The sequence below is a fragment of the Saimiri boliviensis genome, chromosome 8 (assembly GCF_048565385.1).
Source record: "Saimiri boliviensis isolate mSaiBol1 chromosome 8, mSaiBol1.pri, whole genome shotgun sequence".
NCBI lineage: Eukaryota > Metazoa > Chordata > Mammalia > Primates > Cebidae > Saimiri > Saimiri boliviensis.
Window position 1 is genome coordinate 14,656,400 of NC_133456.1, and position 27,716 is coordinate 14,684,115.

Here is a 27,716-nt window from a genome sequence, read left to right on the forward strand (position 1 = left end):
CTCCTCTCTCCTTCCCTCCCCTTTTCCCCCTCCCCTCCCCTCCCTCCCCTCTCCCCCCCTCCCCTCCCCCTTCCCCCTCTCCCCTCTACCCTCTGCCCTCTCCCTGAGATAGTCTTGCTCTGTTGTCCAGGTAGGAGTGCAATAGCACAATCTTGGCTCACTGCAACCTCCACCTCCCAGGTTCAGGCAATTCTCCTGCCTCAGCCTCCCGGATAGCTGGGATTAACAGGCACCTGACACCATGCCTGGCTAATTTTTGTGTTTTTACTAAAGATGGGGTTTCACCATTTTGGCCAGGCTGGTCTTGAACTCCTGACCTCAGGTGATTTGCCCACCTCGACCTCCCTAAGTGTTGGGATTACAGGTTTTTTTTTTTGTTGTTTTTTTTTTGTTTTGTTTTGTTTTTTGTTTTTTTTTTTTGAGAAGGAGTTTCACTCTTGTTACCCAGGCTGGAGTGCAATGGCGCGATCTCGGCTCACCGTAACCTCCGCCTCCTGGGTTCAGGCAATTCTCCTGCCTCAGCCTCCTGAGTAGCCGGGATTACAGGCATGCACCACCATGCCCAGCTAATTTTTTGTATTTTTAGTAGAGATGGGGTTTCACCATGTTGACCGGGATGGTCTTGATCTCTCGACCTCGTGATCCACCCGCCTCGGCCTCCCAAAGTGCTGGGATTACAAGCTTGAGCCACCGCGCCCGGCCGGGATTACAGGTTTTAACCACCATGCCTGGCCGACTGATTTCTAAAATAAGTGACAAAAATGAGGAGCAGAGTAATATAAATAATTAGCTTCTATTTGTTTATAAAAAGCACAGAAGTTACCATTGCTTCACAAGGTAGAAAATAAAAACATGGAAGAAAGAGGAATTTACATATATATATATATAAATAAATATATGCTTTAGACTACAACTCTTAGAAATTATTGATTAACCCTAGAGTGCTTTTTTTAAATTTTTTAATTTTTTAAAGATGGAGTCTCACTCTGTTGCCAGGCTGAAGTGCAGTGGTGTGATCTTGGCTTACTGTAATCTCCACCTCCTGGATCCAAGTGATTCCCCTGCCTCAGCTACCCAAGTCGCTGGGACTACAGGTGCGCACCACCGCACCTGGCTAATTTTTTATATTTTAGTAGAGATGAAGTTTCTCTACTTGGTTAGAAGCCAGATATTTTACATACATTTGAAATTTATTTTGATGAAATGAGGTTTAGTAGAGATGTTGGCCAGGATTGTCTCGATGTCCTGACCTCGTGATCTGCCCTTCTTGGCCTCCCAAAGTCCCAAAATGCTGGGATTACAGGCATGAGCCACCACACCTGACCACCTGGCCAGTTTTTTTTTTTTTTTTTTTTGTCTTGAGACAGTGTCTTGCTCTGTTGCCCAGGCTGAAATGCAGTGGTGCCTTCTCGGCTTATTACAACCTCTGCCTCCCTGGTTCAAGTGATTCTTGTGCCTCAGTCTTCTGAGTAGCTGAGACTACAGGCGTGCACTGCCATGGCCCACTAATTTTTATATTTTCAGTAAAGGTGGGGTTTTGCCATGTTGGCTAGGCTGGCCTTGAATTCCTGGCCTCAAGCAGTCCTCCCAACATACTGGGATTACAGGTGTGAGCCACGTGCCTGGCCCCAAAATGCTTTTGCTCATATGGGTTGTGTGAGTTTTAATTATTTATACTTACTATATTAAAAATTACAACTGAGAAATTTAGAACATCTATTTAAAACTACATTAGGACCAAGTGGGAGAATCATTTGAGGCCAAAAGTCGGAGGCCAGCCTGGGCAACATAGTGAGACCTCATCTCTACAAAAACTAAAAAAATAAATCAGCTGGACCTGGTGGTGCATGCCCCTAGTTCCAGTGGCTCCAAAGGCTGTGACCGAAGGCTGAAACAGAGGATCACTTGAGCATAGGCCCAGATTGGCCTTTCAAAGCATTGGGATTACAGGCATGAGCCCAGCCCATTTTGGTGTTTGTTTAGAAGTTTGTTAATGTTTCGTGGACAGAAATATGCCATGGAAACTTAACTGTTATGTAATATCAATCAACCTATGGTCAAATTAGTTTCCTTATATCTTGTTTGCTTTTCTAAGTTGCAATTTCCAAGAACCTGTGGATGTCTTTAAGTGAGGACTTAACTGTACAATAGCCCATTACTTACTGATACAAATAGCATGGTATTATGAAAAATAACCTTTTTTTTTTTGAGTCAGGATCTTGCTCTGTTGTCCAGGTTGGAGTGCAGTGGCATGATGATAGCTCACTGCAGTCTTGAACTACTGGGCTCAAGCAGTCCTCCCACCTCAGTCTCTGAGGTGCTGGAACTACAGGCACATGCCAGCATGCCTGGCTTATTTTTATATTTTTTGTAGAGATGGGGTCTTGCTATGTTGCCCAGGCTGTTCTCAAACTTCTGACCTGCAGCAGGCCTCAGCTTCCCAAAGTACTGGGATTATAGGCATTAACCACTGTGCCTGACCTTGGAAAATAATTATTTAATTTTCTTTCTTTCTTTTTTTTTTTTTTTTTTTAGTGAGAAGAGTTACATTGCTTTACATTTCTATAAATCTCTCTAATGTCTGGCTTAAAGAATTAAGGTTGATTCTCATATATTTTCCTCTTTTTTTGGGGAGGGGACCGAGTCTCACTCACCCAGGCTGGAGTGCAGTGGCAGGATCTTGGCTCATGGCAATCTCTGCCTCCCTCAATTCTCCTGCCTCAGCCTCTCAAGTAGCTAGGATTACAGACATGCAACACCACGCCCAGCTAATTTTTGTATTTTTAGTAGAAATGGGGTTTCACCGTGTTGCTCAGGCTGTTCTCGAACTCCTGACCTCGTAATCCACCCGCCTTGGCCTCCCAGAGTGCTAGGATTACAGACGTGAGCCACCGAGCCGGCTTATATATTTGCCTCTGTATTCAGTGTGGAAATGTAAATGCTAGGGACCTAAACCCAGAGCTATTTAGTTTAACCTTGGGGGAGAGATCAGCAAGCTTTAACAAAGTCTCCATGGGATTTGGGTATGTACACACTTAAGGTTGAAACCTATGGTACTGTGACATAGCCCACACTTTAAAGTGAAGTATTACACACGCAATGAAATTGGGATGTAATAGAATGTAAGAAATAGCTAAGGATAAATGGGAGAGACATTGATAATTTTGCCTGTGGGCAAAAGTTTATAATTAGCAGATTTTCAAAAAGCATCAGTTAGATATTTGTCACTTGGAAGTGTAAAGAGTTATCTGAAGGGTGGTGAAAGAGTTATCTGAAGCAAGGACAAGGTGGGGGTAAGGGAGTGTGTGTGTGTGTGTGTGTGCGCGCGCGCACGCACGTGCACACGCGCGCATGCATGTGTCTTATGTTTGCCTAATGCTTTTCCTTTGTAAAATGTGTAAATTTTTTTTGAATGATGGGTTAATTTAATTCACAGTGTCATCTGTCTTGTGTTAGAAATAATGGAAACTGAGGTGGTGTTTACAGTGGAAAAACTATGAAGCTGGTAGTCAGGGTTAGGTTTTACAGCACCAGTCTTTTCTTTAATTGATACATAAGAGATGTATGTAGTTTTGGAGGTAATTGCATGAATATCTAAGGTATTATTTTTAATTCTTAAATGATCCTCTTCTCCCAGATAATAGATGCCACTCAAAAAGGAAATTGCTCTCGTTTCATGAATCACAGCTGTGAACCAAACTGTGAAACCCAAAAAGTAAGTTGAGGTGGATTTATAGTTTGAGATATTTCTTCAAAATTGCTGTTCTGACCATTAATTTTAGATCTCATGTCTAAGGTACTTATGAATGTTTTAGTCCCTTTTTCCTATTCTACTTTATTATTTAAGATTTTATTTTGAGATGAGTTCAGATTTATAGGAATGTGGCAAAAATAGTATTGACTATACCCATATACCATTCTTCACCTATCTTTCCGGTGTTAACATCATATATAACCATAATAAAAGGATCAGATCCAGGGAATGGTATTAAGTAATATAAAGACCTTATTCAAATTTTGACAGTTGTTTTTCTGGTCCAAGATCCAATCCAGGAACTCATATTGTGTTTAGTTATCACCTCTCCTTGCTCATAATTTTTTTAGATATTATTTTAATGGTGTCAAAATACAAAACTAAATTTTAATTTTGAAAGTTCAGTGTGTATTTGGATTCTTTATCAGGTCTTATCTAGGTGCAACATTTGACTTTTAGTAACAACACTCATGAGGGACTGAACGACTAACACTGAGAGGGATCGTAACTTTTTTTTTCCACCCAGGCTAGAGTGCAGTGACATGATCTTGGCTCACTGCAACCTCCACCTCCTGGATTCACAAGATTCTCCTGCCTCAGCCTTCCAAGTAGCTGGGATTACACGTGTCCCATCATGCCTGGCTAATTTTTTTTAAGTATTTTTAGTAAAGACTGGGTTTTGTTATGTTGGCCAGGCTGGTCTCGAACTCCTAGCCTCAAGTGATCCACCCCTCTTGGCCTCCCAAAGTGCTGAGATTACAGGTGTGAGGCTCCCTGCCTGGCTGGGATTGTAACTTTTTAAGGTTAAAACTATGAACCTACTCTGTAAATGTATATCATTGACTTCCTCTCATGATGAAATAGTGCTTTGAGTCTGGATATTTTTTACCCTTTTATCAATACACTAATAGATTTTATTCATGGCTCTTCCAAGAGCCAAGTATATAACAAAAAGGAGAACCTACTGTGGAATCATTCAACGTAGGTTTTGGTTCTGTTTCTGCCAGAGCTGGTGGCCACATGTCTAGCTGTGAGACTTCCACCATACAGTGTCCCTTAATCTCTGCAAGTCTGAATATTTCATTAGTAACAGGTGCAAATTGTCTGGATCAGAGCTCCTCCGTCCTTGACTTGCTTACTTGTTTTGGAACTAAAAGATCTGCCTCCCATGTATCTGCCCCATTTTAATTCTTGAGTTTTATGCATCTGTTCTGATGTTTCTCTCCCCTTTCACTATACTTAGGCAGATGACCACTGCTTCATGGAATTAAATTTGGGGCATCAGTGTTTCTTAGTTTCTCTATCTCATCTTATTTTACAACATGGTTACTTTTAACATATGTTAATATAGACTTGCCTTTGATACTCAGTGACACAAACATCCTCTATTTGCCAGTTTTTAGTACGTGAATCTTTACTGTATGGAAATGTTAAGATAAATTAAAATAGCAATTACTTTTTTTTCTTTCTTTTAGCAGTTACTTTTATTAGAGACAAATTAGAAATATATCCATTAGAAATATATCCAATCTGGTAGTCCATTAAATGAGAGTTGCACTTAAATATTTTAGTTCTTTTAAAGAAAAAATTCCCCTTGTGCTATTTGGGCAAACTTTTATTGCCTAAAGACCCATATGCATAATTAAGGCAGATGATGGTGATCTTTATATATACGCACACACACACACTAATAAGTTACTAATTTCTTTTATTTTCAAACATCATCTCAGTGGACTGTGAACGGACAACTGAGGGTTGGGTTTTTTACCACCAAACTGGTTCCTTCAGGCTCAGAGTTAACATTTGACTATCAGTTCCAGAGATATGGGTAAGTATTGTTTCTACTAATTTTACTGTGTCTGATGGGGAAATAGGCTGTTCAGATATAAGGATATAAAACTTTAATATGAATCACCTAAGAGTTACATTTACTCTCAACTCTTGTCTATAAGATACTGTTTTGGTTTTGTGTGTTTTTCCTACTTTATGGCACTTCTGACCATTAGGGGGTGTTGTACAGGAACTATGTAAGTTTCTCCTCAACTTCATACCGTCTACTTGTATAATTGTATTTATGTAATTCTGAAAAACTGTTATAGACATGCCAACTCTGTGTGTCTGAAGAGAATAGTACAGTATAATAAATTTCCTGTGTATCTGTTATTCAGCTTTAACAGTTATCAACTTACAACCAGTCTTATTTTACCTGTACCATTTTATACTCTTAAATATAATTGGTTACCTAGTTCTGTTTCCTAAAAAAGAAAGAATAACTGATAAAATGGCAAAGACTGCCTAAACTAAAAGTGTGGGAGTTCTTATTAATACTTAAACATTAATAAAGATACTAACTGAGGTGGTTTAAAGCACATTATGTAAAATCCCTGTGTTCTAATTACTATTTAAAAATAAAACTATAGCCGGGCGCGGTGGCTCAAGCCTGTAATCCCAGCACTTTGGGAGGCTGAGGCGGGTGGATCACGAGGTCGAGAGATCGAGACCATCCTGGTCAACATGGTGAAACCCCGTCTCTACTAAAGATACAAAAAATTAGCTGGGCATGGTGGCACGTGCCTGTAATCCCAGCTACTCAGGAGGCTGAGGCAGGAGAATTGCCTGAGCCCAGGAGGCGGAGGTTGCGGTGAGCCGAGATCACGCCATTGCACTCCAGCCTGGGTAACAAGAGCGAAACTCCGTCTCAAAAAAAAAAAAAAAAAAACTATAGGCCAGGCATAGTGGATCACGCCTGTAATCCCAGCACTTTGGGAGGCTGAGATGGGCAGATCACGAGGTCAGGAGTTTGAGACCAGCTTGGCCAACATGCTAAAACCCTGTGTCTACTAAAAATAAAAATTAGCTGGGTGTGGTGATGCATGCCTGTAGTCCTAGCTCCTTGGGAGGCTGAGGCAGGAGAATCGCTTGAACCTGGGAGGTAGAGGTTGCAGTGAGCCGAGATCATGCCACTGCACTCCAGCCTCGGTGACAGAGCAAGACTCTCTCTCAGGGGAGAAAAAAGCTATAGTAGTCATAAACCAATTTATGACTTTGAAGACTAGTTTAAAAATAAAGGAAAAAAATTAAGCATTTAAACATTTATACTGCCTTTTTCATGTGACTTCTGCTTTAGGTTGAACCAAATAGTTGATGAGAGGAAGTTCTTCTTTATACAGGTCTTCCAGTTAATAAATGAAGTAGTAGGCCAGTTGTGGTGGTGCATGCTTATAGTCCCAGCTACTCGGGAGGGTCAGGTAGGAGGATCACTTGAGCCTAGGAGATTGAGGCTGCAGGGAGGTATGAACTTGTTACAAAACTCCAACCTGGGCCACAGTTTGAAACCCATCTCAAAAAACAACAACATAAAACTAATGAAGTAGTAAAAATATCACCATTTTGCAACACTTAGTAAGGTATGGATAGTAAACAATGGTTATTAGTGGCTGCTAATATCAGAAAAAGACAACACATAACATTACCTGTGAAACAGTTTGTTGTCTTTGGTCTTGAGGACCAGTGTCCTGTACAAGATGCTTTCTGATTATTAAGAAACCAGTACAGTTAAAGTATTGGAAAATTTAAGTAAGATACAAAACTCTAGAAGTTTTTATTTTATCAGATTATACCTGTATCAGTTAATAGCTTTTTTTTTTTTTTTTTTTTTTTTTTTTTTTTTTGAGACGGAGTTTCGCTCTTATTACCCAGGCTGGAGTGCAATGGCGCGATCCCGGCTCACCGCAACCTCCGCCTCCTGGGTTCAGGCAATTCTCCTGCCTCAGCCTCCTGAGTAGCTGGGATTACAGGCACGTGCCACCATGCCCAGCTAATTTTTTGTATTTTTAGTAGAGACGGGGTTTCACCATGTTGACCACGTTGGTCTCGATCTCCTGACCTCGTGATCCACCCGCCTCGGCCTCCCAAAGTGCTGGGATTACAGGCTTGAGCCACCGCGCCCGGCCCTAGCTTTTGATGTTTATACTAGAAAAGCACACAGTTGCAGAGTTTACTGAATATTTTAACTCTTTTAATGCTACCATATTGTTGAGGTTTTAATTCTTGTACTCTGTTCAGTCTGGTGCCAGTAACCAGACTTCTGGCAATGAAGGTCTTTTACATACTCCTTCACACTGTTTCATACATGTTTCATGTCTTAAAACGTAGTGAACTCTGAAGTTCTTGTCAGTTGTGAAACTGATGATCTGATTATAATCTAGGACAAATGCCAGGTGGTTGTTTCCAATTCTGTCTGCTAGTCTTGTCAGATAGTGCATGACTGCAGGGCATGAGTGCAGACCACATTCTGTGTAGGGCTCCGGTTTTTTTTTTTTTTTTTTTTTTTTTTGAGACGGAGTTTCGCTCTTGTTACCCAGGCTGGAGTGCAATGGCGCGATCTCGGCTCACCGCAACCTCCGCCTCCTGGGTTCAGGCAATTCTCCTGCCTCAGCCTTCTGAGTAGCTGGGATTACAGGCACGAGCCACCATGCCCAGCTAATTTTTTGTATTTTTAGTAGAGACGGGGTTTCACCATGTTGACCAGGATGGTCTCGATCTCTCAACCTCGTGATCCACCCGCCTCGGCCTCCCAAAGTGCTGGGATTACAGGCTTGAGCCACCGCGCCCGGCAGGGCTCCGTTTTTTGCCTCTGTGCTTGTACTGTCCTCTTTGAGGCAAAGAAAAGTGGAAATCAAGTGCTGTTTGGGAGTTCCTGCTCTACTTGTTGAATAACTTATTTTTATGCCTCTAATTGGTACTGTTATATACTAATGTCAGTTTACTATTAGAATACTCATGTTTTCTTTTCTTTTCTTTTCTTTTCTTTTTTTCTGAGACAGTCTCACTGTATTGCCCAGGCTGGAGTGCAGTGTTGCGATCTTAGCTCACTGCAGCCTCTGCCTCCTGGATTCAAACGACTCTCGTGCCTCAGCCTTTTGAGTAGCTGGGATTACAGGTGTGCACCACCACACCCAGCTAATTTTTGTATTTTTAGTAGAGATGGCATTTCACCATGTTGGCCAGGCTGGTCTCAAATTCTTCGCCTCAAGTGATCTACCACCTTGGCCTCCGAAAGAAAGATTATTGAAAAAAGAATGAATATTTTTAAGGAGCAGTTTTCAGACATTTCTGTTAGTAATAGCAGACTTGTTGGAATCTCTTCAAGTTACCATGTTTTTTGTTTCGTTTTGATTTCGTTTAGACTGGTATGACTTTTCTCTTGTGTGTAATTGTTTTATTGCTGACAATTTTATATGTTTTACTTCCACATAGTTGACTTCTTTCCTATCCTCTTTGAACAGAAAAGAAGCCCAGAAATGTTTCTGCGGATCAGCCAATTGCCGAGGTTACCTGGGAGGAGAAAACAGAGTCAGCATCAGAGCAGCAGGAGGGAAAATGAAGAAGGAACGATCTCGGAAGAAGGATTCAGTAAGTTTGCATTCTTCTTTCAGCTTTCACAATAAAAAATTTAAAAAGGGAGGTGGTTTTTCTGATGGAAGGTTAAAAAGTCATACCATTGCCAGAGAAATCTAAGATCAGGTGAAATGTTACCAAAAAAGAGATGCAATTGCTATTTTTATTTCAGATTCATAGAGATTGGAATTGGGTACTGAAAACTATTACAGTATTCTTGAAAACACCTGGGCTAATAGTTTTTCGGATCCTTTAAAACTCTTAAGCACAAGTAAAACATTTATCTTTTCTCCCCAGTAGCTCACCATGTCTGCTCTATGTTTCTAATCTTTTGTTACTGGTTTTTCTTTTGTTTGGTACTCTAAACTTTGAGTGTTCTTCAGATTTCTGAAAACCCTCTTTTGAGTGAGAGATAAGTTTTGAGAGGAAATAGGCAACCTAAGACTGAGCCAGCGGTAGTCCCAGATGCTGTTTTTATTTAATGAAACAGTAGTTGATAGCGTTGTTTTGTACCATGTCTTACCTGAGTTACCCTTGGGATGGGGATGGAGTTGTTGGTGGGGAGTATCCTGTTACTAAGGGGGCTATCAACTGCGAAAAGGAGTTTGTGTTGTTCTCCTCCCTTTTTTGAGGATCCCTTTGCTAGATCACTGTTTCTCCAAAATGTGATCCTTGAATCACTTTCTTTAGAACCACCTGGCTGGATCAATAGTGAAAATACACATTTTGGGGCCAGTACCCAGACCTGTGAATCTTAGTGGAAGGGTTGAGGGTTTACCGGTGTTAGTCAGCAAATCCCCCTGTGATTCTTTTGCAGTTAGCTCCTTCCTGGACTTTTCAGGAACTTAGTACTCATAAGGATTATAGATCACAGCAATTTTTTGGTTTAGATAGGGAGACAGAAGAAGGCATAAGGGAGGTGCTAAGAGTATAGTGGTTAAAAGGTAACATCAGTTTTGCACAAATTAATTTGAGGGAATTAAATATCAAGAATCTGAATTCTGTTAGAAGATACAGATAACAAAAAGCATTGGAAAGGACCATTTAAAAAGTGGAAAAGGACAGTTTATATAACAAACACCTATATTTATACCAGCCAACATGAACAAATTTTTTTTTCTTTTTTTTGTCTTCTCTGCACTGTGTTAATTCCTTCAGCATGAACAAATATTCATTGGGACATCATGTGTTCTTTAGCGCGCACATGCGCACTCGCACGCTCTCTCTCTCTCTCTCTCTCTTTCTCTCTTTCTCTCTTTCTCTCTTTCTCTCTTTTTGAGGCGTAGTCTCACTCTGTTGCCCAGGCTGGAGTGCAGTGGCACGATCTTGGCTCACTGTAACCTCTGCCACCTGGATTCAAGTGATTCTTCTGCCTCAACCTCCCAAATAGTTGGGATTACAGGCACCTGCCATTGTGCCTGCCTAGTTTTTGTATTTTTAGTAGAGACAGGGTTTTACCATCTTGGTCAGGCTGGTCTTGAACTCCTGACCTCATGATCCACCCACCTTGGCCTCCCAAAGTGCTGGGATTACAGGCATGAGCCACCGCACCTGGCTTCTCTTTTTAAAATGTATTTGTTTTCAAATGGTTTGACTTTTTTTTTTTTTTTCCTGAGACAAGGGCTTGCACTGTTCCACAGGCCAGAGTACAGTAGAGTGATCACAGCTCATTACGACCTTGAACTCCTAGGCTCAAGTGACCCTCCCACTTTGGCCTCCCAAAGTGCTGGTATTATAGGTGTGAACCACTGTGCCCAACTTTTTTTTTTTTTTTTGGAGACAGAATCTCACTATTGCTTAGGCTGGAATTCAGTGATGCATTCATAGCTCATTGCAGCTTCAAACTCCTGGGCTTAAGTGATCCTCTTGCCTTGGCCTCCCAAAGTTCTGGGATTATAGGCGTGATCTACCACACCCAGCCTTTAGCCCTCTTATTATATAGCATGTATAGTGTAGCTGTATGCCAAGCACTTTTCCAAGCACTTGATGTATTATCTCACTTAATCCTCACAGTAAGCTCATAAATTAGGTAATGATTTTTCCTTTTTTACAGATAAGAACACATTAAGGCACAGAGAGGTTATAGTGTCATCCAAGTAGGTGATAGAAATGAGTTCCAGTCCAGCATCTTGTCTTTGCTCTTAACCATTATGTTAAACTACAGTCAAACTGTAGAGTGCAGTCCCCTCTGCTCCTACCTCTGAGGCAACAGTGGGCGTAACATTTATTGAATTGTTTTCGTGTAGAGTTTTAAACGTTTTTAGAAATGGTGTAATTTGGCTGGGTGTGGTGGCTCTTGCCTGTAATCCCAGCACTTTGGGAGGCCAAGGCAGGAAGACAGCTTGAGCCCAGGAGTTGGAGACCAGCCTAGGTAGTATAGTGAGATCTCATCTCTATTAAAAGAAAAGAAAGAAAGAAATGGTATAATATATATGTATTTGTGTGCATTTTTTACTTTTATTTTTGAATTTGATCCCTATTGATATATGTAGATGAACATTTATTTCTAACTGCTCTAATTTTTTTTTGTAATTCCTTTATGATGGTCATTTGAAAGTTTTTCATCATAGAGCAGTTTATTGACATATTTTCCTACTGATAAATACTTATGTTTCCAATTTTTGCTCTTAATTTCAAAGTTAGTATCTTTGTACTTGTTTCTTTTGCACATATTTCTTTAAGATTTATCTATGGAAGTGTAGTCACTGGGTCATACATAGTCTGTTAGCTTTTTTCACTTGACTTTTGCAGGACATTTTGGTTTAAACTCAATTAAATTGCTTTTGTTGTTAACTCTTATTTCATATAATTGATAGTTTACCAGAGCAGCCACAAAATGGTTATTAAACCTGTTTATCTAAATTAGCATCTTCATAAAAACTTTCCAATGGCTATTTCCTATTTTCAAAACTTATAGAATAAACACATTTTAAAAACTTAATTTATTGATGAGAAGTGACCTTATTGTGGATTAAGGGGTAGTATTATATCTGTATCATACCTCCATTAGGTGGCTTTTTACCTTTCTGAGAAGATTTGATGATAACTCCAAGAAACTAAAGACTAGATATTTCTGTCTTTGGTTGGTTGTTTATATTCAGGTAATAGTGTCTATTTCATGATAGGTCTTGATACCTATGGACTGAATTAGATAACTTGTATCCAGTCATTCCGTAGGCTACAATCATTGGTTGCTCCAGATACGAATTTGAAGTTTTTCTGGAACAAGAATGTTTTGGGTGAGACTTAGTCCAGATAGAGGAATTACCCAGGATGAACCTAGGTTCCTAGAATGATGTGAAAGATCATTTGCCCATGACTCTATTGCAGAGGTTAACTCTACTTTAATTTTACTTGGATTATTTTCTGTGGAAATTCCCCTTTTGCATGCCTAGATTCTGAGTTCTCGTCAGTTACAGTTGAGCAGAATCACAGAATTCAACTCTTTGAACTCACAAGATTGAGCCTTGGGAATTTCTTTGGGTAAAGGATACCACGGAAAGGACAAGATAGCAGTTTAGAACACAGTTTTGCATGTATAAACTGTTGACAAGATGTTGATAATGATTGCACTGTAATCCGCATCCCCCATGTTACCCCTTGATTGCTAAACATTTTTTTTTTTTTTTTTTGAGATGGAGTTTCGTTCTTGTTACTCAGGCTGGAGTGCAATGGCGCCATCTCGACTCACCACAACCTCCGCCTCCTGGGTTCAGGCAATTCTCCTGCCTCAGCCTCCTGAGTAGCTGGGATTACAGGCACGAGCCACCACGCCCAGCTAATTTTTTGTATTTTTAGTAGAGACGGGGTTTCACCATGTTGACCAGGATGGTCTCGATCTCTCGACCTCGTGATCCACCTGCCTCAGCCTCCCAAAGTGCTGGGATTACAGGCTTGAGCCACCGCGCCCGGCCCGCTAAACATTTTTTATCCTTGTTCTTACAATTGCATCTGCATACAGCTTATCTCCTTAACAAATAATTAAGTTCTTCCGGAACAGGTTATTATCTTCTTTGGGTATGTCACACACTAGGTACTTAGTTACTTACTTAATGGAAGTGTAATGAATCCCATAAAATCTAATGCTTTTTATGATACGAACAGAAAATAGTCTGAAACTTCCCTTAGTCTGTGTCGTTTGAGTTTTTGAAACAAATTAATAGTAATTAATTTATATAATAAAGAGGATGAAAGGCCACTTGAGAGGAAATATTTATTTTCTACTCATAACAAATGAATACTACTCTCCAGAATATACATAAATAAGTATAACTAGTATTCTGTTGTTAAGAAAAGAACAGCCAGTACAAAAGAAAAATAGACAACTTCCAGAGATACTTTACTAATTCAAATAGCCAATAAACATGGAAAGGTATTCAACCTTATTAGTAATCGGGGAATGCAAATTAAAATTACTATTTGATATCATTTACACACTCGCCAGATTGATAAAAATTAAGATCCATAGTACGTAAGAACGCCAGCTCTCATACACTGTCGGTGGGGGGTGTAAATGGAGAACAACCACTTTTGAAAACACTTTGACATTATTTACTGAAGTTGAAAGAGCATATACCGTATGAGCCAGCAGTTCCTAGGTGTATGAGTAGAGAGGAGCTAGCCTTAACGTGTATAAGAAGTCACAACAGCATTGCTTGTAATATTTAAAAAAGTAGAGATAACTCAAATATTCATTGACATAGAATGGATAATTTATAATCATAATAAAAGAAATCATCATAAAAATAAACTGACTTCATACAATAACATGGATAAATGCTAAAATGTAAGGTTGAGTGAAAGAAGCATGGCAAAAGATTTTGTCCAGTACGATTTCATTTCCATAAAGATCAAAAATAAATGAAATTTTATATACCTATATAACCTGCACATTCTTGCACATGTATCCCAGAACTTAAAGTGAAAAAAAAAAAGGAACAAGGTAGCAAGGACAAGATTGAAACTTTCATTCAAATACAGTTAGTTTCCATTACCAAAAAACCCCTGAAATTTTAATATTTAGGAATTTGCATATGGATAATAAACCTATAAAGAATAACTGTTTCTTAAAATGTTAGGCTAAGTTATCTCTAAAGCACAGGAAGGGTTGCTGTTATAACTAGAAAGTGGTAGGTACATGGGGCACTACGGGAATGCTGACAGTATTCTGTTTTTTAAATTTACCTGGATGGTGGCTATATGGGTGTTGCTCACCTGTTTATTAAACCTATTTACTGTTTATATACTTTTCTGTATATATATGTATACTGTATGTTGTACTCCATCAAAAAGTATTTAAAATGCTACTTAGATCACTTAGTGCCAAAAATATTAAAGCATTAAAAAATATCTTGCAATGATTAGGTACTTAACAGGATAAATTTTCAAGTACTATGGAATTCTGCATATATATATATAATATATATAAATATATATTTACAGTAAATGTATAGATGATATATTAATTATATTTAAATATATATTAAATATATACATATATATATTTACTATATAGAAATTCTCTTTCCTTCCTTCCCTCCCTCCCTCCTTCCATGTTTCTTTTGGAGTTTTGCTCTGTCACCCAGGCTGGCTGAAGTGCAATGGCACAATCTGAGCTCACCGTAACCTCTGCCTCCCAGGTTCAAGTGATTCTTCTGTCTCAGCCTCCTGAGTAGCTGGGATTTCAGGCGTGCGCCACCACACCCTGCTAATTTTGTACTTTTAGTAGGGATGGAGTTTCACTATGTCGGTCAGGCTGATCTCAAACTCCTGACCTTGGATGACCTGTCTGCCTTAGCCTCCCAAAGTGCTGGGATTACAGGTTTGAGCCACAGCGCCCAGCCCTATAAATTTTCAGTTATCAATCATTTATTAAAAATACACCCTAATCATTCTTAAATTTATGTTTACTTTTAGTTACTTACCTCATATGCTTTTTGGATGGTGTTGACCCATACATTAAATCTAATACTTTCAGTAAATGTAATTTAATTGAAAGGAAGGGAGACAAACTGAGTCTTCCCAACTCTTTCCTCCAGGTACCCTAAAAGTTATTACACAATTGATTGCTATGGTTGTGCACCCAAAATTAGGGAAGCTGGATTATCACCACTGGAATTGGCATGCATTTATGTGTATGTGTGTACAATACAACCACTGAGGAATGTTCAAGGGTTATTTGTCTTTATTTTGTTTGCAAGATTTTATTTATACTCTAGTTTCTGCATTTTTACTGTTTATTTTTCTTTAGTTAGAATGTTATTTTCTTTATATTTCAGAAATGCCTTATACAATAATATCTATGTTATTGAATGAATGTAATTAATGTAACTTACCTTTGTCTCAGGATTTTTAGAGTTAAACAGTCATAACATGCCTAATTTTAAAAAGAAAATATCTCTCTCCTTTTTTTTTTTTTTTTGGAGACAGAGTCTTTTGCTCTGTCCCCATGCTGGAGTGCTGTGGTATGATCTCAGCTCACTGCAACCTCTACCTCCTGGGTTCAAGCAATTCTCCTGCCTCAGCCACCCGAGTAGCTGGGGTTATAGGTGTGCATCACCATACCTGGCTAATTTTTTTTTCTTGCTCTGTTGCCCAGGCTGGAGTCCAGTAGCGTGATCTTGGCTCACTGCAATCTCCGCATCCCGAATTCAGGTGATTCTTCCACCTCAGCCTCCCTAGTAGCTGGGATTACAGGATTACACTATCATGCCTGGCTAATTTTTATATTTTTAGTAGAGACTGGGTTTCACTATGTTGGCCAGACTGGTCTTGAACTCCTAACCTCAGGTGATCATCCTACCTCGGCTTCCCAAAGTGCTGGGTTTACAGACATGAGCCACCATGCCTGGCCTAATTTTTGTATTTTTAGTAGAGGTGGGGTTTCACCATGTTTGCCAGGCTGGTCTTTAACTCCTGGCCTCAGGTGATCTGCCCGCCTTAGCCTCCCAAGTCCTGGGATTACAGGTGTAAACCACTGCACTTGGCCAAAAATCTCATGTTATAGCACTGTGAATATTTGCATCTAAAAACTCTTGTCAAAAGCAATATTCTAGCTGTCACAGGTGAGGGGGAAAGTAGAATTTTAAAGCCCTTGGACTCTTCTAATACCATAGAATTTGGGACACAGGAAGGTTAACATTTAGGATATGCAAGGAAAAGATATCTTTAATGAAATTGTCTTTCTTGGATTAAGACACCTTTAAAGTGGTGTTTCTGTTTATATATTTATTCAAAAACTTAAATGGTATTGGAAATGAAAAAGAATGAGCCTTAAATATACAAGAAAGAAACATGGGTTCGAGTGTCTACATTCTCTCTCAGGCAGCACTTTATATTTTCTCATTTATTCTTGTTCTTTACCAGAATATGAGTTTTCAGGTATAATATGAAATAAAAATGTTCAGTGCCTTGCCTAAAATTATATTAAGAGGATAAATAGCTAGTTAAGTAAAAGAAAAAATAACAGAAAATTTTCTTTAGATTCTTTCCTTTTAGTCTTGTTTTTCTCTGAATCATTTTATTCTAGACTTTTATTATTTCTTGCTAAGTTTTAATACTGTCTGTATGCTTCTTAGTCTCTATCTTGTCTAAATTTTATTCTGTTATTGGCACACAAATTATTCCCAAATTCCACTTTGATCATATTATTGCCCTGTTCAGGATCCTGTTTAGGTTTTATTAAATTCAAGTTATTTTATGTTACATTGATTGAGATCTTCTAATCTAACACCAGTCTTTTCTTTTTTATTTTTTTGAGACAGAGTCTCACTCTCTCGCCAAGGCTAGAGTATAGTGGGACAATTTCGCCTCACTACCACCTCCGCCTCTTCAGTTCAAGCTATTCTCCTGCCTCAGCCTCCTTGGTAGCTGGTACTACAGGCTCCCACCACCACACCTGGCTAATTTTTGTATTTTTATTAGAGGTAGGATTTCACCATGTTGGCTAGGCTGGTCTGGAACTCCTGCCCTCAGGTGATCCACCTGCCTCGTCCTTTCAAAGTGCTGGGATTTCGGGCATGAGCCACCGCATCTGGCCGTCTTTTTTTTGGTATGGTTTTTTTCCTAGGCCCTCACCATGCCTTATCTGTTCCAGCTTTTCTGACCTATGCCCTATCATGATTTCCCATTTTCCTTTGTTCAGACTTTTCCCAACTACTTTGCTTACCTTTTCCTCTTGTCTTTATCTTATCTATTTCTATTCTCATTTCTGTGATTCATTCTAATTACTCTCTTACTTAGGCCTCCTAGGTTTTATAACATTACCATTTACAGTTAATGTTTCCTTCTTTGGTTTCATATGAATTAAGTTAATCTCCCCAATAATACATTCTTTGAAGGCATCTTTATATCCTGTAACTGCCGTAATGCAGGACTGGAAATAACCTTTGGTAGGTTGATTCCCACCCTCTCCTCAATTATTTATATTTAATATTTAAAATATTCAAAGAATATACGTTATAAGCCATAAATATAAAGTCTTTGTTAGTGCTTCTCTGCTTTTTTCTCCCTGCCTAACAGTTACCACTGTTGTATATTTTGGGTCTTACTTCCTTGCCTTTTTTTTGAGACAGGATTTCACTGTGTCACCCAGGCTGGAGTGCAGTGGCAAAATTCTAGCTCACTGCAGCCTCAGTCTCCTGGGCTCAAGTGATCCTTAAGCCTCAGCCTCCTGAGTAACTGAGACTATAGGCACATGCTACTATACCCAGCTAATGTTTTTTATTTTTAGTATAGATGAGGTCTGGTTGTGTTTCCCAGGCTGATGTTGAACTCCTGAGCCCAAGCGATCCTCCTTGCCTCAGCCTTTCAAAGTGCTGGGATTGCAAGTGTGAGCCACTGTTCCCGGTCATCCCTACCTGTTTAAAAGCAATTTTTCACATATGTATCATTAAAAAGTCTGGCTTAGAGATGCATAAAAATGGATAAATATAGTATGTAATTGTCTAGAAGTTGTTGTTAATGACTTTTAAATTTTATTTTATTTTTTTTGAGACAGATACTTGCTCTTATTGCCCAGGCTACAGTGCAATGACACAGTCTCGGCTCACTGCAGCCTCTATCTCCTGGATTCAAACAGTTCACTTGCCTCAGCCTCTCGAGTAGCTGGGATTATAGGCACGTGCCACCACATCTGGCTACTTCTGTAATTTTAGTAGAGATGGGGTTTCACCATATTGGTCAGGCTGGTCTCGAACTCCTGACCTCAGGTGATCTGCCCACGTCAGTCTCCCGAAGTGCTTGGATTATAGGCATGAGCCACTGCTCTAGGTCCTTAATGGCATGTTTTTAAGATCGATGGATGTTGTTGCATTTGGCTGTACTTAATTCCTGTCACTGTCATATTTCTTTGAATGAATAGTGCAGTTTATCCAACTTGTACAGATAATTGGGTTGTTGGCAGTTTTTTTGCTATTACAACTGTTGCTTCAATGACCATTCTTAGGAATCTCAGGTACATATGTTCAGAATTTCTCTAGAGTTTATTCTGATAAGTAGAATTTCTGTGCATGGGGATACAACTATTTTATTTTTCAAGCTAATACTTTATTTTTTTCTGAAGCAACCTGCCCCCATCAGCTGGATCATTCATATAGTGACATCATAACAAAATCATTATACATTATAATGTATAACTTATATAATTTTGAGGGAGATATATCTCACACAGCAGCATGAAAACCCAATCATCATTTATGAACCGTAAAGGATCTCTGAAGTACTTTTGGTTTAATATAATTTGTTCATGGTATCCCATAAGGGCACGTTTTTCTGTTTTGGTTCATTGCAAATCTCCAGCACCTAGAATTTTACTTGACTCATAATAAGTTCTTGGTATGTATTTGATGAGTGATGAAATGCGTTTCAAATGTATCATACCAATTTATGCTTTCATCAACAGTAGACTTAATATTATCAGCCTTCTTAATTTTTTTCCCAGTCTAGTACCATGGTTTCCCAATTTGGTCTTAATTTCGGTTTTCCTGATAACTGATAAGGTTGAGCAACTTTTTGAGTTGCTTGGTTTTGTTGTTGTTGTTGTTGTTTTATAACAAAGTATTTTTATTTGCTGTGGTAGGTGGATGGAGAGCTAGAAGCTCTAATGGAAAATGGTGAGGGTCTCTCTGATAAAAACCAGGTGCTCAGCTTATCCCGGCTAATGGTTCGAATTGAAACTTTGGAACAGAAACTTACCTGTCTGGAGCTCATACAGGTGAGCAATTTGATGTTTATTTTTTATTTCTGGTTTTGGGGGTGGGAATGAATGTATGAAGATGAATGAAGAAGGAATAATTCTGATAAAGGCTAATCTTATTTGTTATTTATTATTTTGTTATTTTTGTTTTTATTTATTTTTCGAGGTGGAGTCTTGCTCTGTCATCCAGGCTGGAGTGCAGTGGCGTAATCTCGGCTCACTGCAACCTCTGTCTCCTAGGTTCAAATGATACTCCTGCCTCAGCCTCCTGAGTAGCTGGGATTACAGGCGCCTGCCACCACGCCTGGCTAATTTTTGTATTTTTTTTTTTTTGTTAGAGATGGGTTTCCATGTTGGCCAGGCTGGTGTCGAACTCCTGACCTCAGATAATCCATCTGCCTCGGCCTCCCAAAATGCTGGGATTACAGGCATGAGCCACCACGGCTGGCCAATCTTATTTTTTAAATGGGTATGTGAGTTGTGTATGACTTTCAAAGCTTATATCGTATTCTTTAAAATGTCTAAAGGGTTCAGTCTCATTTAATCTATTAGTACAGGGATCCCCAGTCCCCGGGCCATGGGCTGGTTAGGAATAGGGCCACACAGTAGGAGGTGAGTGAGCATTACCACCTGAGCTCCACTGCTGTCAGATCAGCAGTGGCATTTGATTCTCATAGGAGCATGGACCCTATTGTGAACTGCACATTCGCGAGATATAGGTTGTACACTCCTTACAAGAATCTAATGCCTGATGATTTGAGGTGGAGCAGTTTCATCCTGAAACCATTCCCTACCCAGTTCATTGAAAAATTGTCTTCCATGAAACTGGTCCCTGGTGCCAAAAAGGTTGGGGACCACGGCCATTAGTAGACCTGGTTTGCTTTCTTTCTGTATTCAAATAATGTGGTGGCTTTTTTTTTCTTTTTAAATATAGTAATTCATTACACTTAGCATAGCTTTTTATTCTCCAATTACTACATAATCTCAAAGCACGAAATTTTAACAGTAGTCTTATTTATACCAGTTTATTAAGTATGCCGTAAGATGTTAGTTAGCAAAAAATGATTTTTTTTTTTTTAGGGTCTTGCTCTGTTGCCTAGGCTGGAATGCAGTTGTGCAATCATAGCTCACTGCAGCCTTGAACTTCTGGGCTCAAGTGATCTTCCTGCCTCAGTTGCCTGAGTAGGTAGGAATATAGGCATATACCACCACATCCAGCTAATTTTTATTTTTATATTTTTGTAGTTAAGGGTCTTGCTATTTTGCCCAGGCTGGTCTTGAACTCCTGGCCACAAGCAGTCCCTCCCTCTTCCACCTTCCAGAGTGCTGGGATTATAGTGATAAGCTACGGTTTAAAAAACCATGATGATTTAAAAAAAAATTAACAGGAAAAAGAGGCCTTTTCAACAATCATTTGAAAAGGAGAAAAGAAAGAATTATTTAAGGACTAATTTTTATGGTTTTAGCTTTATTTTAAAATGTTACATGCAATTTTTTCTTAGTTCTTCAGAATTTATTTTTATTATAAATGACCTATTAATATTTGTATAATTTTCTACTTCAGTAAAATCTCAGTTGACTGGCTATATTTTATGTATCAGAGAAGATTATAATCTTCAAAGCATTTATTGTACAGTTCTATTTAGGTTAATGAAAATGGAGTTTCTAAAGCTTTTTTTGTGAATATAAGTGAACTCTATAATGTGTAATATGTAAGTGAACTCTCCTTGGGCTCTTTGTAGTACTCTGGTATTGCCTCTCAATACCCTTTATCCTGTCTCCCTTCCCCCATGAAAGAACACACACTCACAGTCCTGCCTCAAGTCCTTTCTGGAACGTCATGGGCTGTCTTTGTTGTGGATCTGGATGGCAGAGCTAGGTGACGGCCGGGAAACTAACCAGAAGCTTCAGGAAGAGGTCAGTTCACATTTAGCTTGCTTGGTTCTTAAGACCACTATATTGATTGCTTAGGTTGTGGGTATGTGATAATATCAGTAATTATGAATGTAGCACTATATTTATCACTGGTATTAAGTAATCAAATGATTTTGTCATTTCAGTATCATTCCTTTAACTATCTAACCATACATACGCCTTGTTAGTAGTTTGTCCCATGGCTTTCCTACAGGATATTTTTAAAGTTGGTACTACATAGTGGGGAACTACAAGAGCAAGATATAAAAACAACAACAACAATAATATAGTTAAGTGAAAGATTCAGTTTGTTGTTAAAATCAGAGTTTTAAAAAGACAGGAAGTCATAAAATTTGAATTCTGGGAGGCCTAAAGAACTGGTAAAGATCTGAACTCTGCATAACAACAGTATGAACATTTTGAGGAATCTTTTAACTAAGTGTTTTAAAAGATCTAAATAAAGGTTCATTGGCAGCATGTTAGTGGAGTTATGATGTCTTTACCTTTTTATGAAATTAATAATATTTTCTAGCTTTCTAATTTGTAATATACTGCCGAAGTGATTTATTTAATAAAACACTTTTAAAATCAAACAAACAAAAAGGAATGGGCAGATAAGTAATTGTTCTTGCCTCCATCCTTCTCCCAGGACATCTGGCTTGAGGAAATTGAGGAAGCCCTGGGATTTCTGTGGAACTACACTGAGGAATACGTCAGAAAAGATACTTGGATTTCAGAATAGGGGAGGTTGTCTAAAAATGAGGAGAGGATCTCTCTTTGCTAGATAGCTGTTTATCAAAAGCTGAAGAGATGACTGCATTTTTGTGTGTATGACAGACATTATTTAAATGTGTTATTACATAACTCCCAAGTCCATATCACAGGCACTTGGTGAACTTTTTAAGAAAGGATACCCAGAATTGGTGCAGTAGAGTGTATGTTTAAAAAGCTACCCAGGTTTGGGAACTATTGGTAGAGAATATTGATCAGTCCTATTTGATATTGTGATGTTGCTCCACATTTTATTCTTGCTGGTCAATCTTATTATTAAAAGGTTTTCTTAGGCTGGGTGCAGTAGCTTATACCTGTAATCCCAACGCTTTGAAAGGCTGAGGCGGGCAGATTACTTGAGGTCAGGAGTTCAAGACCAGCCTGGCCAGAATGGTGAAATGCAATCTCTGCAAAAATACAAAAATTAGCTGGGTGTTGTGGTGGGCACCTGTATTTTCAGCTACTCAGGAAGCTGAGGCAGGAGAATCACTTGAACCCAGGAGGCGGAGGTTGCATTGAGCGGAGATCGTGCCATTGCACTCCAGCCTGGGTGACAGAGCGAGACTCTGTCTCAAAAAAAATAAAATTCTTCTTAAGGAAAATAATATTATGATTTTTAAATATGCTTGTGTTTATATAGAGATGTAGGTTTTAATTTAATAAAACAGTAGCAAAACTGCACTACTCTTGTAGAAATAATTTGAGTCCCATCCAGAGGTTTAAAAAGTCAAATGTAGGCCGGGCTTGGTGACTCACGCCTGTAATCTCAACACTTTGGGAGGCTGAGGTGGGTGGATCACCTGAAGTTAGGAGTTGAGGCCAGCCTGACCAACATGATGAAACCCCGTCTCTACTTAAAAAAAAAAAAACAAAAAACAAATTACCTGGGCATTGTGGTACATCCCTGTAATACCAGCTACTTGAGAGTCTGAGGCAAGAGAATCGCTTGAACCAGGGAACCAGTTGCAGTGAACCAAGATCATACCATTGCACTCCAGCCTGGGCAACAAGAGTGAAACTCCGTCTCAAAAAAAAAAAAAAAAAAAAAAAAAAGTCAACTGTAGCCAGGCATGGTGGCTCATGCTGGTAACCTCAGCACTTTGAGAGGCCAAGGTAGGTGGATCATTTGAGGTTAGGTGTTTGAGACCAGCCTGGCCAACATGGTGAAACCCCATCTCTACTAAAAATAAAAACGATTGGCCGGGTGTGGCAGTGAGCGCCTGTAATCCCAGCTACTTGGGAAGCTAAGACAGGAGAAATGCTTGAACCTGGGAGGTGGAGGTTGCAGTGAGGCAGGATCATGCCATTGCATTATGGTCTGGGTGACAGAGCAAGACTCTGTCTCAAAAAAAAAAAAAAAAAAGTCAACTCTACAAAGTGATTTAATTTTTTTTGTTATGTTTAATCAGATTATAAAGACTCTGGAACACTTGCCCATTCCTACTAAAAATATGTTGGAGGAAAGCAAAGTACTTCCAATTATTCAACGCTGGTCTCAGACTAAGACTGCTGTCCCTCCATTGAGTGAAGGAGATGGGTATTCTAGTGAGAATACGTCGCGTGCTCATACACCACTCAACACACCTGATCCTTCCACGAAGCTGAGCACAGAAGTTGACACAGACACTCCCAAGAAACTCATGTTTCGCAGACTTAAAATTATAAGTGAAAATAGCATGGACAGTGCAATCTCTGATGCAACCAGTGAGCTAGAAGGCAAGGATGGCAAAGAGGATCTTGATCCATTAGAAAATGTACCTGTAGAGGAAGAGGAAGAGTTGCAGTCACAACAGCTACTCCCACAACAGCTGCCTGAATGCAAAGTTGATAGTGAAACCAGCGTAGATGCCAGTAAGTTACCTACATCTGAACCAGAAGCTGATGCTGAAATAGAGCCCAAAGAGAGCAATGGCACAAAACTAGAAGAACCTATTAATGAAGAAACACCATCCCAAGATGAAGAGGAGGGTGTGTCTGATGTGGAGAGTGAAAGGAGCCAAGAACAGCCAGATAAAACAGTGGATATAAGTGATTTGGCCACCAAACTCCTGGACAGTTGGAAAGACCTAAAGGTGAGGAAGCATCTTTTATTCATTTCATCTTGAATTACTCAGGTTTAGAGTTCTACAAACCTAAGTCAAATTAACTACTTTTTAAAGCCATGTATATTTCTGAAAAGTGAAATACTGTCTCTCTTACTATCCATTTATAAGTGTCTCAAACATCCTGTAAACTATAGTGAGTCGTATTAGCCAAACTAATAATAGATGTCCCCTTTTCTCTCACTTAGAAAAGTTTATCACAGTAGTGAGTTCAGTCATTTAAGTGCCCTTCACATTAAAAACAAAAATCCTTTGAGTAGCAAACTTAGGATTCTATTTGTAATGAGAAAAAATTAGTGTTTTAATTTATTGGAAATCAGTTGTATTAATGGAACATTAAAAATCAGCAGTTGGAAAACTAAGGTAATTTAGCAGCTTATTAAAATGATTGAAGGTAAATTTTTATTTTAGAAAAACAACTTTATGGAACTAGTTGCTATTCACTTCTGTTGTTTCTGAAATGGGCCTTCTCTTAAATGCCTATTTCCTTGGACAAAAGAGGAAAAACAGAAAAATCTGAAACTCTTATGCCTATTACATACATAATCTCTTGTTGAAGAATGTAGCAAGATGTGCAGGGTTTGCTTTGCAGAAAACCCAGACTGAGTCTTGGATAAACACAAGGGTGAATAACAGGATAAACCTAGGAGAGCTGTGATACATTTCATTTGTAAGTGATGGACTTGGGATCCACGTCTTGAGGACCCTGTGGGAACAGGTTGCTTACTAGGTTCTTTTTTTCTATTCCTTCTTTCTTCTGCCAGAGATGAAGCAACCAAATAAATCAGCAGTCCTGACTTATGTGCAGCAAGATGAACACCTGAGTCCTCCCTGCCCCTAATTATGATGACAAAGCTCACCCCATTAGATCCTGTGATTTGACCCAATGAAATTAGCCTTTAACACTGAGCAAAATGAGTAGTTGATGTTTGTGTACTGTGCTTCCTCATTGGCTGTGTTAGGACCCTTCTTTAAGTATGTTGTGGTTTCAGCTCTTGTTTACCCATATGAGCTCTTACTCACGTTACTTTCATCACTTACAATTCAGTATAAACTCAGCCTTATTGTGTCTTATGAAATCAGGCCTTTTTCTAAATACAAAAGGAAAGGTTCATAATAAATCTGCTTATGAAGTCAGTATGTGAACTGTAGGAATCAGAATTGCAGTTAATTGAAATAAGTGCTGGGATAGTCACTTGATGGATTTTTATTTAAGGCCTGCTTTGTGTCAGCACAGGAGTCCCTAAAAGAAGTCCCTCTTGAGTTTGGAGGCTGCTACTGGGGCCTGTTAAGAAGCTCAGTTAAGAAGGTGGAGATGAAGACAAGTACACAAAAGGACACAGAAAAGGCCTTTACAGCTATAGTTTAATAGAAGGAGAATACTTCTAGCAGGGTTGTAGACCCAGTAGTTTACTTTAGCCGGAGAAGTCTCTGATTGACATTATTTTTAAAAACTGCTAAGATGTAATCATTGTAAAGCTGTCTTAAAATCTGGAAAAAGTAAATATTCTTGTTTCTCTGGATAATAGTTGGTTTCTGTAATGGTAATGGTATGAATTACTCTCTAGGATATACTTAACCCAGTTAGATGTAACTGTGATAATTTAAACTCACACCCTGGACACACATTTGAGTCCTACCAAAATGTTTCTTCCCCTTCTTTTTATCTTCCCACTCCTATCTGAAACATCAAAGCAATTTTATAATACTATGTAGCTTGATGATCCTCTTGATTTGAGGTTTAAAACTTTATTTGTACTTAAAATATATCCTTCTTATCCTTCATACTTTGGATTTTTCCTAATTCTTAGTGTCAAGGGAGCCATTAAGGAAAACTCTCCTTTCTTCTTCAAACTTTAGTTTGCTCTGGAATCATTACCCATCTAGAATTGTATTACTGAGAAATGTTTTTACTTGACTGTGAACTGTGATGTTTTGTTATACATTGGTGCTGGGGTTCTTCATTCATTCATTATTCTAATTAACATTTACTATGGCTCTGATTTCAAAACTGTGATGCTAGTGGTTCTTAATAAAACCAAACAAAAACATAGATAGCATTTAACCAGAAGTCTGAAATCCATAATCCATAATTTGAACATGTTTTAGAGAAACACATTGACTTGATGTGATTACTGTATATCCATACTATCCCGGCATTGAAAGAGTTAACTACTTCTGTCTGACTTCCACCTATGCGTTTGAGTAGACATTGGCTGAAAAGAAAATGTCTTATTCAGCCAACCTTTATTAGGCACCTATTGTCAAACATTGTGTTAGTTGCTGATCTTTAATTCCAAGATCATACTGAAAAGCATTGGTCTAAGATTGTGATTATGTAGTTATGACCATTTCAAATTTTCCTGACCAACTGGGGGCCACCATAACATTGCTGGACATGTGTTCCCCTTGGCTTTTCTACACACTGGATGGAGTGAAGAACAGAAGGGGATTGCTTCAGATTCCTTAATCTTGGTTTTGCTGTGATGGCAGACTGTGGGAATCATCAGTAAATGAAAGAGGGTGGGAGGGAAGGGGATGAAGCTTCATGAATTCATGAATTACTCTTTGTCCTCCCAGATCTGATGATGATCCCCCTTGTAACTTGAACCATTTCCATCTAGCTTCTCAGGGCAGCAAGGAGCTTGTTAACATCACCAGCTGACCATGTGTCTCCTTTTCTCAACTCCATATCCAACTTCGTGCTGAAGAAAAACAAGAACCTAGCGTGCATTCTGTGAAGAAACAGGAAGATGGTTGGGAAGTTGGATGATGCATGAAAAATATAATAGGTGAAAAGAGGACAGAGGTGGTTAACTCACTGGCGCCGGCGTTATTTTGGTGCGTCCATTGCCGACAATGGATGTCGTTCCGGGAAAATCCCTACTTCTGGCCAGAAAGGATTAAGTGAGCTACTTTTTCTATACCTATATACACAGGACCACTGCCTTGACTCCACAAGGCTTACACATTTTGACTCCTAAAGTGGACCTCAACCAGAAACATCACTTAGCACATTGCCACTTATAAGCATGTATTTATTTTCATGTGCAAATTTACTGGGCTACATTTTCAGCAGGGATATGTGCATATATTTCTGTTTGCAAAAGAAATTGTTGCATATCACCTCTCATGCTGAAAATATACCCTAGACTTCATAGGGCAAAACAGCTGGTTACCAGTGGTGACTAAGTGTAACTTGACTGGAATATCTTCATTCATTTGGATCATAAGAAGAGGAGGTAAGGTTTCTGTGAACTTGGCAATTTCAGTTGCCATTAAATATCAAGAGATTGTAATGGTTAGTGATTCCAGAGCCTCTTATAAATAATTAGACTATAGGATGTGCATCTCTCCTTAGAATGAAGTCTGAGTATTTCCATTTGCATCTGGATTTAGGTGATTTAGGGACACAATTACCTACATGTGATAAGTTGAACTCTTCTTAATGACTGCTCTTATTCTTCTCTTATTCCATCTTTATCTCAAGACATTATCTTTAATTCAGCAAATCAAGTATTTCCCCAGAAAGCTATGTATTAAAATTCTCTATGAAAAGTTAAAGCATAGAGTTGCCTAA

At 38.9% G+C, this 27,716-nt stretch overlaps 1 protein-coding gene across 4 annotated transcripts in view; it reads left to right on the forward strand.

The window, feature by feature from the left end:
- Window positions 1-27,716, forward strand: part of SETD2 (SET domain containing 2, histone lysine methyltransferase) — a 153,229-nt gene that overhangs the window by 59,631 nt on the left and 65,882 nt on the right. For 3 of the 4 annotated variants that reach the window (XM_039477412.2, XM_074403960.1, XM_074403959.1), the window contains 6 exons: window positions 3,638-3,715; window positions 5,485-5,582; window positions 9,043-9,169; window positions 19,233-19,367; window positions 21,147-21,266; window positions 23,444-24,106. In XM_039477412.2, the coding sequence (XP_039333346.1) occupies window positions 3,638-3,715; window positions 5,485-5,582; window positions 9,043-9,169; window positions 19,233-19,367; window positions 21,147-21,266; window positions 23,444-24,106 (1,221 nt within the window). Of the gene's footprint in view, window positions 1-3,637; window positions 3,716-5,484; window positions 5,583-9,042; window positions 9,170-19,232; window positions 19,368-21,146; window positions 21,267-23,443; window positions 24,107-26,760; window positions 26,929-27,716 lie in introns of all 4 variants that reach the window. The other variant, XR_012518725.1, reaches the window with a different exon arrangement.